The following is a 15,133-nucleotide window of genomic DNA, read 5'->3' as shown; positions in this document are numbered from 1 at the left end:
CCTGAATACCTCATGCACACGACATTCCCCTCACAGTCTGCCTCCCACAGAGCATGTCCTGGGTGCCTGTGACTATTCTAATTTTTTGAATGTGGTACTATGTACACGTGTTTAAAAACAGCAACACATGTGAACAGTGCAAAAGGGTACGCAGTGCAAAAGTGAGTCTCTCTCTCACCCTGACCCCAGTCCCCCTCCCCGCGGGTGTTCTCCCCAGAGGCAAACACCATTATCCGTTTTGAGTGTACCTTTCCAGGGCTGGGCTGCACATATACAAACACAGATACCGTGAGGGTTAATTTTATGTGTCCACCCGACTGGACCACAGGATGCCCAAGTAGCTGGTTAAACATTAATTCTGGAGGGCGGCTGTGAGGGTTCCGGGAAGACCTCAGCATGTGAATTGGTAGACTGAGTAAAGTGGACTGCCCTCCCCAGATGGGCGGAACTCATCCAATCAGTTGAGGGCGTGAGCGGAACAAAAAGCAGGAGGCAGGGAAGGTTCTCTCACGTCCTGCGTGACTGCAGGAACCTGGACAGTCCGTCTTCTCCTGCCCTGAGAAGCTCCTGCTTCAGGCCTTCGGACGTGGCTCTCCGCCCGTGAACTTCATCACCAGCTCTAGGCCTGCCGGCTCTTCAGTTTGCCCACTGCAGACAGTGGGACCCCCTCAGATGCCACAAGGGCATGAGCCAGTTCCTCATGATTCATCTCTTTCTAAAGATCTCTGTCTGTCCAACTGTCCTACTTGTTCTGATTCTCAGAGAACCCTAATGCAGCTGCGTTATCACTGTAAAAAAAAAAAAGAGAGAGAACTTTTTATTTTGAAAATAATTCCAGATTTACCTGAGAGTTTCAAAGATAGCGCGGGGCTCCTTCCAGCAGCTTCCTCTCATGTTCACATCTTACACCACCACATCCACCACAGCTGGGAAATTAACAGGGGTGTATACTGTTGGCCCAACTACAGATCAAAGCCCGATGACGCCAGTTTTCTACTCCTGTCCTTGTCCTGGACGACGCGGGTTCCACTTTGCGCCCACCAGACTTTGTAGCTTTCGTTCTCTCTTCCAGCAGAGGTCCTGGAATGACCACACTTGTGGTGGACTCCAGCCAGTTCTGCTCCTTACATTCTGTTCCAGCATAAATAACACCCTGGCTCACCGTTGTTCATAAAGCTTTTTCTGAATTTCTCATTCTTTCCTGAGGGTACGGGGGTGGCCATTTTCTAAAGTTTCATGTCACACTAAATTTCTCTTACCCTAAGAGCACATCAATGCACCCTTTGCACTGCCCTTTGGTCAGCAGTGATGACCTAAACAGATTCACGCTGCTCCGGTGCCCTCTGGCCTCTCAGGACAGCATTCCACATGTCAGTGATGTCCGATGTCAGACATAGGAGTTTCAATGAATCTCTTGGACACATCCCTCCAGAGGCTTCTGTTCTCCTTCGGTTGGGGCTGGTTCCTCTCCAGGCCTCCTGCCCGGCCGTCACATTGGGACTCCCCTTTGCTGTCATTCTTAGATCTCCCTTGGCCCCTCTCCTAGGTTGGTATCTTAGCCTGGGCTTCCTGTAGAAAGCAGTGCCCAAGCCCCAGCTTGGCAAGCAGGTGATTTGCTTTGGAAAGTGATCCTGGGAGGAGGGGTAGAGGCATGAAACAGAGGAGGGAAGGTATGAAGTATGTTGTTGTGAGATCAAAGAAAGCACGTATGTTGGTCTCTGCCCTTGTTCCTGGCGCATAGCTCCCAAGACCCTTGTAATTTCCCGATAACAGCACTAGGAGCATCTTTTGTTCTAATATTTGGTGTTAGAGCCTGGTTCCTGACACAGAGCTCCTAAATCCCCTGGAATGTCCTGGATGATAGCAGTGTATTTTGTTTGAATGAGGCCACTCTGGGGTTCACTTCAAAATAGTCTGCGGATGGGGGTAGTGAGTATGGGATAGAGCATACAAGATTGGCCATGGATATGTTATCCATTGATAATTGTTATAAAGATATTTTTAATGTTTATTTTTGAGAGAGAGAGAGAGAGGGAGACACAGAATCTGAAGCAGGCTCTGAGTTCTCAGCACACAGTCCCATGCAGGGCTCAAACCCACAAACTGTGATATCATGATCTGAGCCAAAGTCGGATGTTTAACCGACTGAGCCACCTGGGTGCCCCGGTAATTGTTAGAAATCTGGGTAATAATTGTTAAAGCTGAGTACGTGGTAGTGTGTGACACTTTTCTCTCAACTTTTCCATGTGTTTGAGATTGTTCATAACTAAAAACCTTTTTAAAAAGTGTGCCCTTCCTGGTTAGATTCACATATCTGGTGGTAGGGAAGGTGAAGGAGGGCATGTGGACCTTGACATTGTTGACATGAGTGGTGGGAACTTCAGACGTCTCCAAGTGCTTCCCTATGCCATCATCATGTTAAGACAGTGCATGTGAGGGGAGAAATAAACAGTCCATCAAGGAAACTGGACGCCTGCTTTCAACACTTGCTAGTTCTAGACTTTTCCAAGGCAGACCTGTCATTCATGGTGAGACTGTGTCGCCCCTAAGGACTAAGTCCTGGTGATTATTTCACCCACAAGGTCTCCATGATTTATTTTAAAAAGAAACAGAATCAAACCTGAAATATGTCTTTAAGGAAATGGAGGAGCATGATGCTGGAGGGTGAGCCATTCATTAAAGCCTGGACATTTGTCTAAGTTCTCTGCACGTGCCCCGGGGCGGCTGTCAATGCAGGAGGGGTATCTCAGTGGGCCTACCTGAGCTCTTTCCTGCTGCAAAGATGGATGGTTTCTAAGTGGAACCTCTTCTCACAGTAACCAGGCATGATATTGAGTAAAATAACGGTCAGAAAGAACATCACCAGGTCTCTAATGAGAAGCAGTTGACAAAAGAATTATTCTAATGTTCATCAAAAAGCCAATAAATGTCAAGGAAGGGACTGGAGAGGAGCAGCTCATAAATTCTTTCTCGAGGGACCTCTGGAGGGGACTTTGGGGACAACACCCCTGCTCTGCCTTTTTCCTGAACATTGCTAAAGAAACTTCCAGAGAGCTTGGAACATTTATGGGGGCTTACCCTCATCGTTTCGAGGGGACGTCAATAGGGAGGCCATCCCACTCTTAGTCAGAGGATCCTGCTTTTGGTACCAGTACTGGGTAGGTCTGTTCCTCTTCAGTCATGTAGACACCGTGTGTGTGATGTCACAACTTGTGAGGTAACTGAGAACTGAGATCCCTTCCAGCTTGAAAAGTCAAAGCTTTATGCGGATGATCCTATCAAAATGGATTTCTCCTCTTGATTCCTATAATCGGCATTGCCAATGGGGCTCATTCAGCAGCCTCCCCCATTGCTTCATTGTAACATGTGTTCTGTTGCTAAATCTTGGTCTCACTTTTTTGTTAGGGGAAGGGGACGCTCACTGAGAGGCCAGTGTCAATCTGCCTCTTGACTTAGTTCAGTATTCTCCCAAAGGCAGACCCCGAATCAAGGACTTATGTGAAGGTTGTTTATTTGGAGAGTGATGGCAGGATCCCAAGTGAGGGTGTGGGACAAGGGAAGGCAGGGAAGGAGAGAGCTGGTAAAGTCTTCGTGAACCGACAGGTCGGTGCTACGGATGATGGGGTTCAGCCCTGCCGGGCCCTTCTGAGAAAACACAGACCCATATCTCAGCGTTGTTTCCTCAGTCAACTGTGGGGGGGGGGGGTGGCATTTATCCATAGGCTCCTGTCTCCTGCTGCTCCAGGGGTGTCCCTGGTTGGCCTGCTGAAGGCCGAGCCAGCTGGTGGAATGCCAAAAATCACTCCCAGAGAGGCAGAGAGAAGTGCCTGAGGGTGTGTCTTAGCTCAGGCCGCTATAACAAAAGACCACAGACTGGGGGGCCTAAGGGAAGAGATTTATTTCCTTACAGTTCTGGGGGCTGACAGTCCACAATCAGGTGTCGGCAGGTTTGGTTTCTCTGGAGGTCTCTATCTGCTGCTGGCGGGCGACTGCCTTCTTGCTGTATCTACGTATGGCTTTTCCTCTATGCGTGCACATCCCTGGTATGTCTCTCTCGTCTCCTAAGGACACTGGTCTTATGGGAGTAGGGTTCCATCCCAGCGACCTCCTTTAACCTTACTCTTCAGAGGCCCTTCCTCCAAATGCAGTCGTGTTGGGGAGCAGGCCTTCAACAGAGGAAGTTGGTGGGAACAGAATTCAGTCCATGACAGGGGGAAGCACTTACCTGTGGAAACTGCCCACTGCACCTGCAGACGTAATGGGGGTGGGACAGGGGGATGTGGAGTTATGGGGCAAGTGGTCAACAGTATTGCTATGCATACATTAATTGAACCCTCCTAACCAGTTAGGAGCTGGGTGTTACTGTCACCCCTCATAACCACCAAGACCTTCAGACTCAAAGAGGTTGAACAGCTAGTGATAGGGGTGAGCTCAGAGGTAACTCAGCTCTCTGATTCTTGTCCCGTGATAACTGTTTCGTATTTGAATGCTAACGTGTTCATGATTTAGACTAAGTTCATGGAGGGTCGCAATTGTCTTGTGCTTAGAACAAAACAAACCCATCCCATAGTGCCTAACATAGGGCTTTGCAATTAAGTAGACACTTCATAAATACAAGCATTGATGCTTTAAAAATCACCTCTTGCCTGTTTCTTTTGGAAATAGATCCAGAAAAAAAAGAAAATCAATGCAACTAAAAGGAAGTTAAATCTGTTTTCATGGGAACGTGGTAACCTTGGGGAGACTGGTCACACCCACCCTGAGGAGGGGTGTGATGGTCCTTGTGTGGGGAGGGGGAGGGGCACAACCATTGAGCCTGGCAACTGTCCACCCCCATTGGAATGGGGAGGGGTTGCTGATACAGGAACCGAGGGGCCTTGGGGAAATGTCATTGGTAAAAACTGGACAGACTGGCTATCTGAAAGGATAATTATCAAATGATTAGAGTAAAAACTTCGACGACAGTAACAAATGAGACAATTTTGGCTTAAGGTTCAAATCCGCATATTAACCAATCTGATAGATTCTATCAAGTGCCGATCTATTAGATATCTTCACCCCTTGCCAACCAACCACATATGGTATATGCCTCTCTGGAATGTTTTATCACCAGAAGTGTTAGCATTTGGAGACTAAAACATGCTTCAGCAATGCCTTTAAAGAAAGAAAACAGGCTTTACAGAACCCCTGGGACTGATTGCATCGAAGCAGAGCAACACGATGCCCGAGTACCGACCTACATTTACAAAGAGATGCTTACCGGCTTTGCCGGATCTACAAAGAAAACAGTGATTTAGTTCGTGTTCTGCTCAGTTATTTCACTTCCCAAAACTGATGGAGAAAATGTGAACTGAGGATTTTTTAAAAGCCCGTCTGTATCATGTAGCCTGTGCGGGGGAACTGTACCCCTGGTAACATTTAACTAGACCTAGCAGATCTTCCTGAAGGCCTGCTCTGTGCTGAGCAGTGCCTAGCCTCTGATGATCCAAATGCCCAGTAGAGACTAACTGTGCTCCTGCGGGAATGCACACCTTTGCGGGGGGTGGGGGGGGGGGGGTGTTGGAGAGGGTGGGACACTCAACTAGGAATTAACAACAAATAATTTAGGGGTGCCTGGGTGGCTCAATCGGTTAAGTGTCCAGCTTCAGCTCAGGTCACGATCTCACAGTTCGTGGGTTTGAGCCCCACATGGGGCTCTGTGCTGACAGCTCAGAGCCTGAAGCCTGCTTTGGATTCTGTGTCTCCCTCTCTCTCTGCCCCTCCCCCACTCATGCACTTGAGTTCTCAAAAATAAACATTAAAAAAAAGAAGAAGAAATAATTTAACGTGGTTCCCACCCAACAGAAGTTATCTGCTGAGTGATGCAGTGCCCTGGGTTGTGACACCTGATGATGTGACACATGATGCAGAGAGGTCTTTGAAATTCTCAGACCACATTTCCTTAATCAGTTTTACGAAGTGGAAGTTTTGACCAGAACCTGCCCCTTCCTAGCTGGGTGATAGTGGGCAAGTCACTTAATAACTTCGTATTTTGGTTTCTTGTCTGTCTAATGGCATTCATACGGCCTACTTCCTAGAGATTTTTGTGAGAATTCATGTGCTAACATCTGCAAAATGCTTAAGACGGTGCCTGGTGCAGAGCAATCACTACATAAATTTAAGTGTTGATGGGCTCTAGATCGCATTCCCCTCAGGCTGATACATTTTTTTTTTCCTTTTCTGAATTTCTAGAAGTTTCTAAAACTGGCAGTTACCGTGTTTTGGTTAGGTGAATATTGGAAACAAACAACATAAAAAAGAAAGAGGTCTTAAATATGAAAAAAAAAATGTGCAAATTGGTTTTAGAGTCTGTGCTTAAACATTCCTGGTCGTGACAGGGAGACCCGAAGGGACTGTAAATCACTAAGGATGTCAGAAGACTGCCACACGGGGAGTATAAACCTCATAACGCTGGATTTGCCAACCCACACCTTCCTTCCCTCGCTCCCCCTTTCCGTGTGGAAGGGCCACCTCCCCTACACCAAGGAACCAGAGGGAGCTGGGCCAGCTCATCCAGGAGACCCTGTAGGCACAGAATAGGTAGCCTGCCAGCTTTCCATAGGCCTCTCTTTGGGACCTGAAAAATAAATTTGGGGCTCCAAAATATAAAAGACAAACCCCTGCAAGATCAAAATTTAATATTTTATTAGCTGTAACACGTCAACTTCAAGAATGTTTAACTTGCAGATACTTGATGACTGCCAAGAAATAATCATCGTTAGTCAAATATTTAAAAATAATTTATAAAGCAAATCGTTCAGCTCCTTTCCCTAAACAGAAGCATTATATTTAGTGTGGAATATGGATATATTTCAGATTTTTTTTTAATGTTTTATTTTTGAGAACAAGCACGTGAGCAGGGGAGGGGTGGAGAGAGAGGGACACAGAGGATCCGAAGCAGGCTCTGAGCTGACAGCAGAAAGCCCAATGTGGGGCTCGAATTCATGAACCGTGAGATCACGACCTGAGCCGTAGTTCAGATGCGTAACTGAGCCGCCCAGGCGCCCCTATTTCTGATGTTTAATGTAATGTGGGGTGGGGCTCCCAAAGTCATGAGCACCGAGGGCCTACAAAGGCCCAAAAACCTGCCTGCCTGGCTGGTTTCGAGAGGCTCCTGGAAGAGGCTGTTGACATCCCTCTCGGAGCCAGCGGTGACTGCCCGGAACTTCACCACAGCACCTGCACTGCTTTGACCGTTAAAATACAGATACAGCTGGAGACAGATGGGTCACCTCCACCTGCATGCAGTCAGCTCATACATTTTACTGCACAGCAGAATCACTTGGAAACCCCCTTTTTTTTTTTCCTTTTAATACATATTTTTGGGCCCCGGGAGTCTGCATTTGTGATTCAGTAGCTCTGATGAGGAGCCCGGGAATCTGCATTTGAAGACCCAGGTCATCCACAGGCCACACTTTGGAAACGCGACTCTTAGTGCTGTGGGTTTTGAGAAGGAGAAGAAAGCGGAGGGCGGCGCTGGCTGAATAAGGCATCCAGACAAAATTCAGGGTAAGAGCCAATTTTGAGGAGATGTGCCTCAGGGCAGGTCTTCCTAGTTGATCACATCTTCAGAAGGTTTGGATGTGGCCCCCACAGCTCTGAATATCTGTAATGGAGTTGTTGGTCTCAGATGTGCTCAGGTGTTTCCAGTGTTTACTACTCCTCCAGGTAAAATGCCCATCTTCTCCATTTGTAAAAGAGCATTTTCTTTGAGCAAAAGCGGCCTGTTTCAAATTTCGTAGCAAGTTCCCAAATCCTGGCATTGTAGAATCCAGAATGTCACAAGGAAGAGGACAAGAGTGTCCAATGGTGTCATTGTTACAGACACGCCCTCTTGAGCGGCGAAAGCAGTTTTGTCACCTGCACCTGCCACACAGCTAGTTCCGTGGCAGACCTAGGGCCAGGATGCTGTTTGCGTTCAGATCCCTGCTTTTCCCGTATCTCCTCCTGGAAGCGAAACTTCGTTGCCTTGGCGGTGGCATTTCCGACTGGTAGTCAGTGTGTGCGGGCTGGAACAGGAACCTTTCCAGGATGTCGGGAGGAACACAGTGCGGTGGTCAGGAGCACAGCCTTCAGAAGCCCACAGACCCAAACCCACACACAGGCCTGACTTTGGCAAATGCCGGAACTTCCCAGAGCCTCCTGCACACCAGGGGGCTGGTAAGAACTGCCTCACTGGGCTGCTCGCAGGAACTGAGGAATTGAGGCTCATGAAATCAGCACTGGTTCCCGAACGGCAGCTACCCCGAGTTCACTGGAGTAGAGCAAACGGTGTCCCTCATGTGCTTGTATTCTCTGGGGCTCAAGCCGGCCTCTGGAGGGCTCGCTCACCCCGAGCTGGAGTGGATACCGGTTCCCGTGCCTGAACTGTAGGGGCGCGGTTGGCTGGGCTGAGCCCAGCAGGGCTCCCTGAGAAGTGCACGGTACAGAGGGAAAGACGACACACACTAGGCTTTCCAAAAGCGAACATCACGTGTGGCTATCAGAACAATCTCATTCAGCGTCCCAGTGGAGGGAAGCAGAGATGCAAACTAACCCCAGATTTAGATTTTCCTGGGGATGAATTCTATGACTCCAGAGGGTGGAGGCAGATCTTCCTTCTGGGTTATTTTCTCCACAGGCGAGTGTTAAGATTTATAGCTGGTCCCTGAGTGCACTGGGAAGCCAGCCGAGAGCCCTGGGGATCTCACAGTTTTGGAGGATGGTGCATGTTCATACAGACCCTGGAAACTTAACTTTGGATTTGCATTGGCCAGACGGGTGTGTGAGGGGAGGCCTTGTCACTTTCTCTGAGGCCCAGAACCTTTCTCACACCCTGTCCCCTACACTGTGTGATCCAGTAACTGTGAAATAATGACTTCCACGGCAGGCCACCTGGGCAGGAAGGTAGCGGAGGGGCCCCGTCGACAGCACTGTTTTTGAGCAGACGGTGACAGTCTGGTCCTTCACAATCTAGTCCAGAACTTCAGCCAGTTCTGTATTAGCTTCGTAGGGAAAACTCCATCAGGGGTCTGCCAAAATTCGCATCTGATGTCTGTTGTGCACGGGCAAGTTGCATAGCAGGGAGTGTGTGGCCCGTTCCCTTGTTTCAGAAAGCTGCCATGGGGCAGGGAAGTCCTCTCTCTGGCCGGCCTCACACCAGCCCGGGCGCTCCACAGGAGGTGGTGCGGCCAGAGGGAAAGGGCCTCCGGTGTTTCTTCAGGCAGGCAGAGTCTGGAACCCTCACCCTACCCCGTGCCCACTGTCTGACCTGGCATGAAGCGGGCCTTGACAACACATCTGTGGGATGGGAATAACTGTAGCACCTGCTCTACTGGGTTCCGAATGAGGACGGAACACGAATGTGCGGATGGCACTTAGCACATCCCAGGTGGCCAGGACGCGGGGACCTCTGCTCATGAGGACCATCTTACTAACAAGTTCCTCCTTTCCAAGAAAACGCTTTTTTTTTTTTTTTTAACCTTTCTAAACTCAGGCAAAGCAAAAACAAAGATGTCAATCTCAGTAGGAATCTGTGAAAGCGTGAGGGGGCATCCTTCCCAACACACTCGAGCCTGAATGAGAGCCTCGGGTTTGAGCCACATGGTTCTCTATTTCTGTCACAGCACCGACCGCATTTATGGCCACCTTCCACTCCTAGGGAAGATAAGCTGGCTTTTTAAAAAAGATAAGATCCTTGGTAAAAGCTTGAGGACAAGAGACTTAGAGCGTTTCTTAGGCGGTGTTGGACCAGAAGCCAGAAACGAAATACGTTTGAGTCCTAATTTGAATGCTCAGCTGGGGGGCTCAAACGCCTGGGGCTGGTTTTATTGCCTACCAGAGGTTGGGCAGGGTTTGGAAACGTGTCCAGAGTGGGTGTTGTCTGGTGGGCAGGCCATGTGCTCTGTATCCCTCCCGCGTCTCCCCGGGGGTTTTATCCCCAGCTCTAGCCCAGGACCCTGGTTTCAGGGTGTTGGATAGCCAGGACGTGCGTTACAGGAACACCAGGCCTCTGATGTACGCCCACGAGTGTGGGCATCCAAAGAAAGAGGTCAGGGATTTTTTTTTTTCCTTTCTTTTCTCAGATGGCTTACAGTCTGGTTGGGAAGATAAAATTACCAGTCTCTCTAAATATGTAATCTTTCTAAATCATAGAAGATTAGTTCAAAGCCATAGGCGTGATTATTTCTCAGTGGAATCAAGAAGGTTTTCAGTGTGGAGAATCTTGGGGAGATTTGAAATGTCTCGCTGCTCTCGGGCGGACAGAAGGGCCTCCGCCTCAGGGGACGCTTCTGGAAGCGGAATTAGGTTGGCATCCTTCTTTCACGCCTTGCGTGTCCTCGCTTTCTCCTGCATCCGGTGACCCCTCACCTGTGGTCCCCATGAAGGAGTACGTCAAGTATGAGCTTTCCGCCAGAGCTGGCCGGCACAGGTCCCAACCTCCGCTCCATTCGATTCCCCACCGCATCCCTTCCCCCGCGGAATCACGGCTTTTCACACAGACCACAAGCGACAAAACCATTATAAGATACAGCAGGCTGTCTCTTCTACGGTCACCAGGCAGCAGCGGTGTCTGGGCCTCAGAAGGTGGGGGGTGGGGGGGGGTGAGGGGTGCAGGACTCCTCCTCCGTTTCACTTACTGTGACCAGATGGGTTTTCTCTTCTGGATGAAGGCCTTGATTCCCTCCTGCCCATCCCTCAGGGCCACGTTGTCCACCATGGTCTGGGAGGTGAGGTAGTAGGCTGTTCTAAGGTCCTGGGGCAGCTGCTTGTAGAAGGTGGCCTTGCCCAAAGACACCACAGGACGGCTCAAGGAGGCAATCTTCTTTGCGATTCTCATGGTCTCTTCCTCCAGCTGCTCTTCTGGCACTACTTTGCTGAGCAGCCCGTGCAGCAAGGCCTCCTGAGCGGAAATGGGCTCCCCAGTAAAAAGCATTTCTAAGGCAACCTGAGGGAGGAGACGTGTGCGTTATTAAGGCACGCCGCTTGTGACCCTCTCCGTCCCACCCTACTTCCCTACAACCTCAGCCCCGTTTTCTGCTTCCTCAAATCACACGTCGTCCATAGACCTGACGTCTGCCAGGTCACCCAGCGTCTTTCCGGGAGCAAGGAGAATACAGGTGCCTGGGAAAGGGGGGGGACTCTCCGTGTTCTCTTGCTCCTTCCCTAGATTGGATCTCCCGGCCCCTGCTGAGCCAGGAGCTTCCCTCTGCCTCATTCAAGGGCCAGGCATGGGGCAGCGGCCACATCTGATGCGAGGAAGGTGACACTACTGAACCGGTGAGGCCCAGGCCTCCCGCAGACCAACGTGGTGGCTGCTTTCCAGAAGGAGAAAGATGTTCAGGGATCCATCACCTCGGTCTGATTGAAAGAGCAGCCTCCCAGAACCACAGCAGGAGGGATGGAAAGGGGACACCTTCCAGGGCAGGGGTGCAAGAGCCTTGTATGAGGCGGCTTTTACCAATAGGTGAGGCCCCCGCACTGGCAAGACGCCCCTTCCTTCCTGGAGCCGCCGCCCCCCCTTCCCACCCCCCACCCCCCAGAAAAAGGGACCAAGGGACCTAAGCTCCTTACTCTCTGTGGCTTCCTCCCTTCTGAGGCCTGTGGCTATTGTGCCTGACAAAGCCTGGCCTCTTGAAATTCAAATTGACCATTTAAAAGAGGGTTTTACGCAGGTAGGGAGGTGCCTTTTCTGTCCCTCCTCTCACTCCCCGAGGCCCTGCTGTTTCTTGAACCTGCCAGGCATGCTGTCACCTCAGGGTGCGGTTCCCTTGGCCTGCAGTGCTCTGTCCCCACGTATCCTTACGACTGGTGCCCTCGTCCCCTTCGGGCCTCTGCTTACATGACATCTCATCCAGCAGGTCCCCCATGACCATGCTATCGAAACTGCAAATCAGACCCCAGCACCGACCCCCTTTCCGGCTGTATTTTTATCCTTTGTACTTCTGCTATCTAACACACTATACATTTTGACACATTTGTTTTGTTTATTGTATTATCTCCTTTCCTAGCGTGGAAACTCCAGGTGAGAGTTTTTTTTTTTGTTTTTTTTTAATGTTTATTTTTTTTTGAGAGACAGAGCGTGAGCAGGGGAGGGGCAGAGAGAGAGGGAGACACAGAATCTGAAACAGCTCCGGGCTCTGAGCTGTCAGCACAGAGCCTCCATGGGGCTCAAACTCACAAACTGTGAGTGAGATCGTGACCTGAGCCGGACGCCCAACAGACTGAGCCACCCAAGTGCCCCTGAGGGTTTTTTGTTTGTTTGTTTGTTTGTTTTTTAGCTGCTCTGTTTATTTCTGTACTGCCAGCACCAGAAAGGGCACTTTGCATCTAGTAGGCAGCTTACTAAATATTCGCTGATGAGTGACTTGAGGGATGGATGGAGGAAGGCAGACAGCACAGCAGAAATGATGTTCCAATTCTTTTAGAGGTTTGGCCAGAGGTGACCCAGCTCTCACCTGGCTTTTTTGCTCGGGCTGCTGAGTCTCGGAGCCGGCCTGCCATGGCGTGGGAAAGTCTAGGACATACGAGTGGCCATGCGAAGTGTTCCAGTGACCTGCCCGGCTGGGGCCCCTGCGGCAAGGCAGCCTAACAGCCACTCGGATGACCGCCCCCAGCCGTCACTCTCCCCTGGAGTCAGTTCTTCCCAGCTGAGGCCACACACATTGCAGAGCAGAGATAAGCTTCCTCGCTGAGCCCTGTCCAGATTGCAGATTCATGAGCTCGACAAATTACTGTTGTTGCTTTGAGCCACTAAGTTATGGGTGGTTCACGGTGCAGTAATAGATAATTGGACGAGCTTGAGATATAAATTTGGGAGTCGTTAGCATTTAGATCATGCTACTGACTAGGTTTTTCAACCTTGGTGCCATTGTGTATTTTGGGCCGGATAACATGTTGTTATGTGGGGCTGTCCTGCGCACGGTAGGATGTTTAGAGCATCCCCGGTCTCTGTCTGCTAGGTGCCGGTAGTTACAGGTCCCACCCCAACAACTGTGACAATCAAACATGTCTCCAGGCACCACCAAATGTCCCCTGGAGCCACTACTGCTCCCAGCTTACAGCCACCGATTTAGAAGGTTTTTGAAATCAGGACACTGGATTGTATCAGGGAGGGATGGAACTTTGATAAGGGAGGAGGGGTCACAAGGCTAGCTTTGAGGACTCCTGCCTACGGGTACAAGTGGAATACACAGTGGACTGGCAGTCGGGGGCAAGTGGTGCCAGGCCCCGATTTCCCTAACTCTTTAGGGGATGGACTAGATTGCAGCGCTGTCCAGTTTGGGGAATGCAATGCTCCATGTTGGAGGCAGCAGGAAGGCGAGGCCTGTGGGTTGCTCCGGAGACCATGTGTTGGTTGACCGGGAACAATGTCATCGCTCCAAAGTGGGTTTGAAGCCCTGATTGAACATGGAGCGGAGAACCAGGTCCTGCTGATTAAGGGCTGCCGCTAAGACCCAGCCAAAGACGCCCAGTGAGTCACCCGAAAGGGCCGGGACGGTGTCCGCTCTGTCTCTGCCTGAGAAGCGCGTGTCAGCGGGGACCCAGGTCAGAAGCCAGGTGGAGGCGGCGCCTTCCAGCCTGTTGTTCCCTCCGTTCGTGTGGGCGGCTCTCCAGAATTCCATGCGGACCACAGACCAGAAAGCGGCCAGTCCCGAAAGCAACCTTAAAAACCAAATGCACCGAGGACAAGCCCATCACTCCCTTCCCAACTTGCAACAGTCAAGACCTCATGTGACTTTCAAAGAGTAGTTAGGAATGGCAGCAGAGTCCGGAGGAGGCCATCCCACAGTCAAAGCAGCGGGTGCTCCCGCGGCCGGCTCAGCAGACCGGCATTTACTCGTCCATTGCAGTCAGCACCTGCCATCCGAGCTCATGATCTGTCCGCGGGACAGTCCCCTTGGGAACGCCTTCTTCGGCATCTCTGTGGCCCTCACGTCCTTCTCCCTTTCTCTTCCTGAGCCTCCTTGTCTCCGTCCTCCTTCCCCTGCTTCCATCACACGACTGCAAAGCACCCGTCCGGCTCAGGAGCTGCCGCTGCACAGGACCCGAGTGCTCCAAGAAGTTCTCAAGGCGAGTCCTTCAGAGTCCAAGCTCCTGCAGGCCAGGGCACAGGCCAGGGAGCGGGCGGCGGCCTTGTCCCACCTGCTGAACGTGGCTCCTCCCGAGGACCCCGGCCTCCCGGATCGCCTCTCATCCCCGCCCCCTGCCCCCTGCCCCCTGGGCACAGATGACTCAGAGATGCGGGACGGACAGCTGCCCAATGAGTGCAGGGCACACTGTCACAGCCAGTGCAACAGGGATGCCAGGGAAACGGTCCATCTGATGCAGGGGGGTTAACTGTGAGGGTTTTGCTTGCTCAAGGGACCTGGCAGGAGTTTGTGTTTAATGAGGATGGTAACCAGGTTCCGCAAAGGAGGAACTCAAAGCAGAGCACGACTTTTTCTTATATATTCACTCACTTTCTTGTATATTCACCCAGAGCAGTGCCAGGCACTGAATCACATCGCCCCAAAATGCCGGTGTTGAAGCCCTAAGCTTCGATGTAAGTGTATCGGGAGATGGGGCTTTTAGGGTGGCAGTTAAGATTAAATGAGGTCGGAGAGTGGGGCCCTGATTTGCTAGGATTGGTGGCCTTAGCAGTTAGAGACCTCTGTCTCTGTGTCTGTCTCTCCCTGCCGTATGAGGACACAGTAGGAAGGTGGCCAGGAGTCAAATCTGCCGGCATCTGAAGCTGAGACTCCCAGCCTCGAAAACTGAGAAAATAGATTTCTGTCGTTTAAGCCGCTCAGTCACGCGTATGCACTACGGCAGCCGCAGACGACTAACCCACGCCCAGGAAGAGTCTGGGTGTTTGTAACGTGTTAATTCTGGAGCACCTCCAAAACCACCCAGTCCCTGAACTGAATCACTCTGGGAGAATGCGGAATCCTCACCCCTGGGGATGTGTGAATGGGGGCGGGGGCCTGTCGGTCACAGGCGGTTCTGCCCACAGGAGAATAAATGACCTCTTACGTTCCCTTGCAGACAAGCAGTTCCTGACGTTATTTCAGGATCTCTACTCATAAACAAAAAGGAAGTGACCTTGAGCTACAACATGAAGCATTTTAATTGG

General features: G+C 50.8%; 1 protein-coding gene across 4 annotated transcripts in view; it reads right to left on the bottom strand.

Annotated features, from left to right (window-relative positions):
• Nucleotides 1-286: 286 nt before the first annotated feature.
• The window catches only part of ECHDC3 (enoyl-CoA hydratase domain containing 3), a 31,288-nt gene continuing 16,441 nt past the window's right edge, over nucleotides 287-15,133 (bottom strand). The window contains exons 5-7 of one of the 4 annotated variants that reach the window (XM_027073402.2): nucleotides 10,659-10,966; nucleotides 2,760-2,870; nucleotides 287-788 (exon numbers count right to left, since the gene is read on the bottom strand). In XM_027073402.2, coding sequence (XP_026929203.1) covers nucleotides 743-788; nucleotides 2,760-2,870; nucleotides 10,659-10,966 — 465 coding nt within the window. In that variant the 3' untranslated portion in view covers nucleotides 287-742. Of the gene's footprint in view, nucleotides 789-2,759; nucleotides 2,871-3,882; nucleotides 4,248-10,658; nucleotides 10,967-15,133 lie in introns of those variants that run through there. The other 3 variants (XM_027073404.2, XM_027073405.2, XM_027073403.2) reach the window with 3 other exon arrangements.

The sequence above is a fragment of the Acinonyx jubatus genome, chromosome B4 (assembly GCF_027475565.1).
Source record: "Acinonyx jubatus isolate Ajub_Pintada_27869175 chromosome B4, VMU_Ajub_asm_v1.0, whole genome shotgun sequence".
Taxonomy (NCBI): Eukaryota; Metazoa; Chordata; class Mammalia; order Carnivora; family Felidae; genus Acinonyx; species Acinonyx jubatus.
The sequence above is the reverse complement of the archived record's forward strand: the minus strand, read 5'-3'. Positions and strand labels throughout refer to the sequence as shown.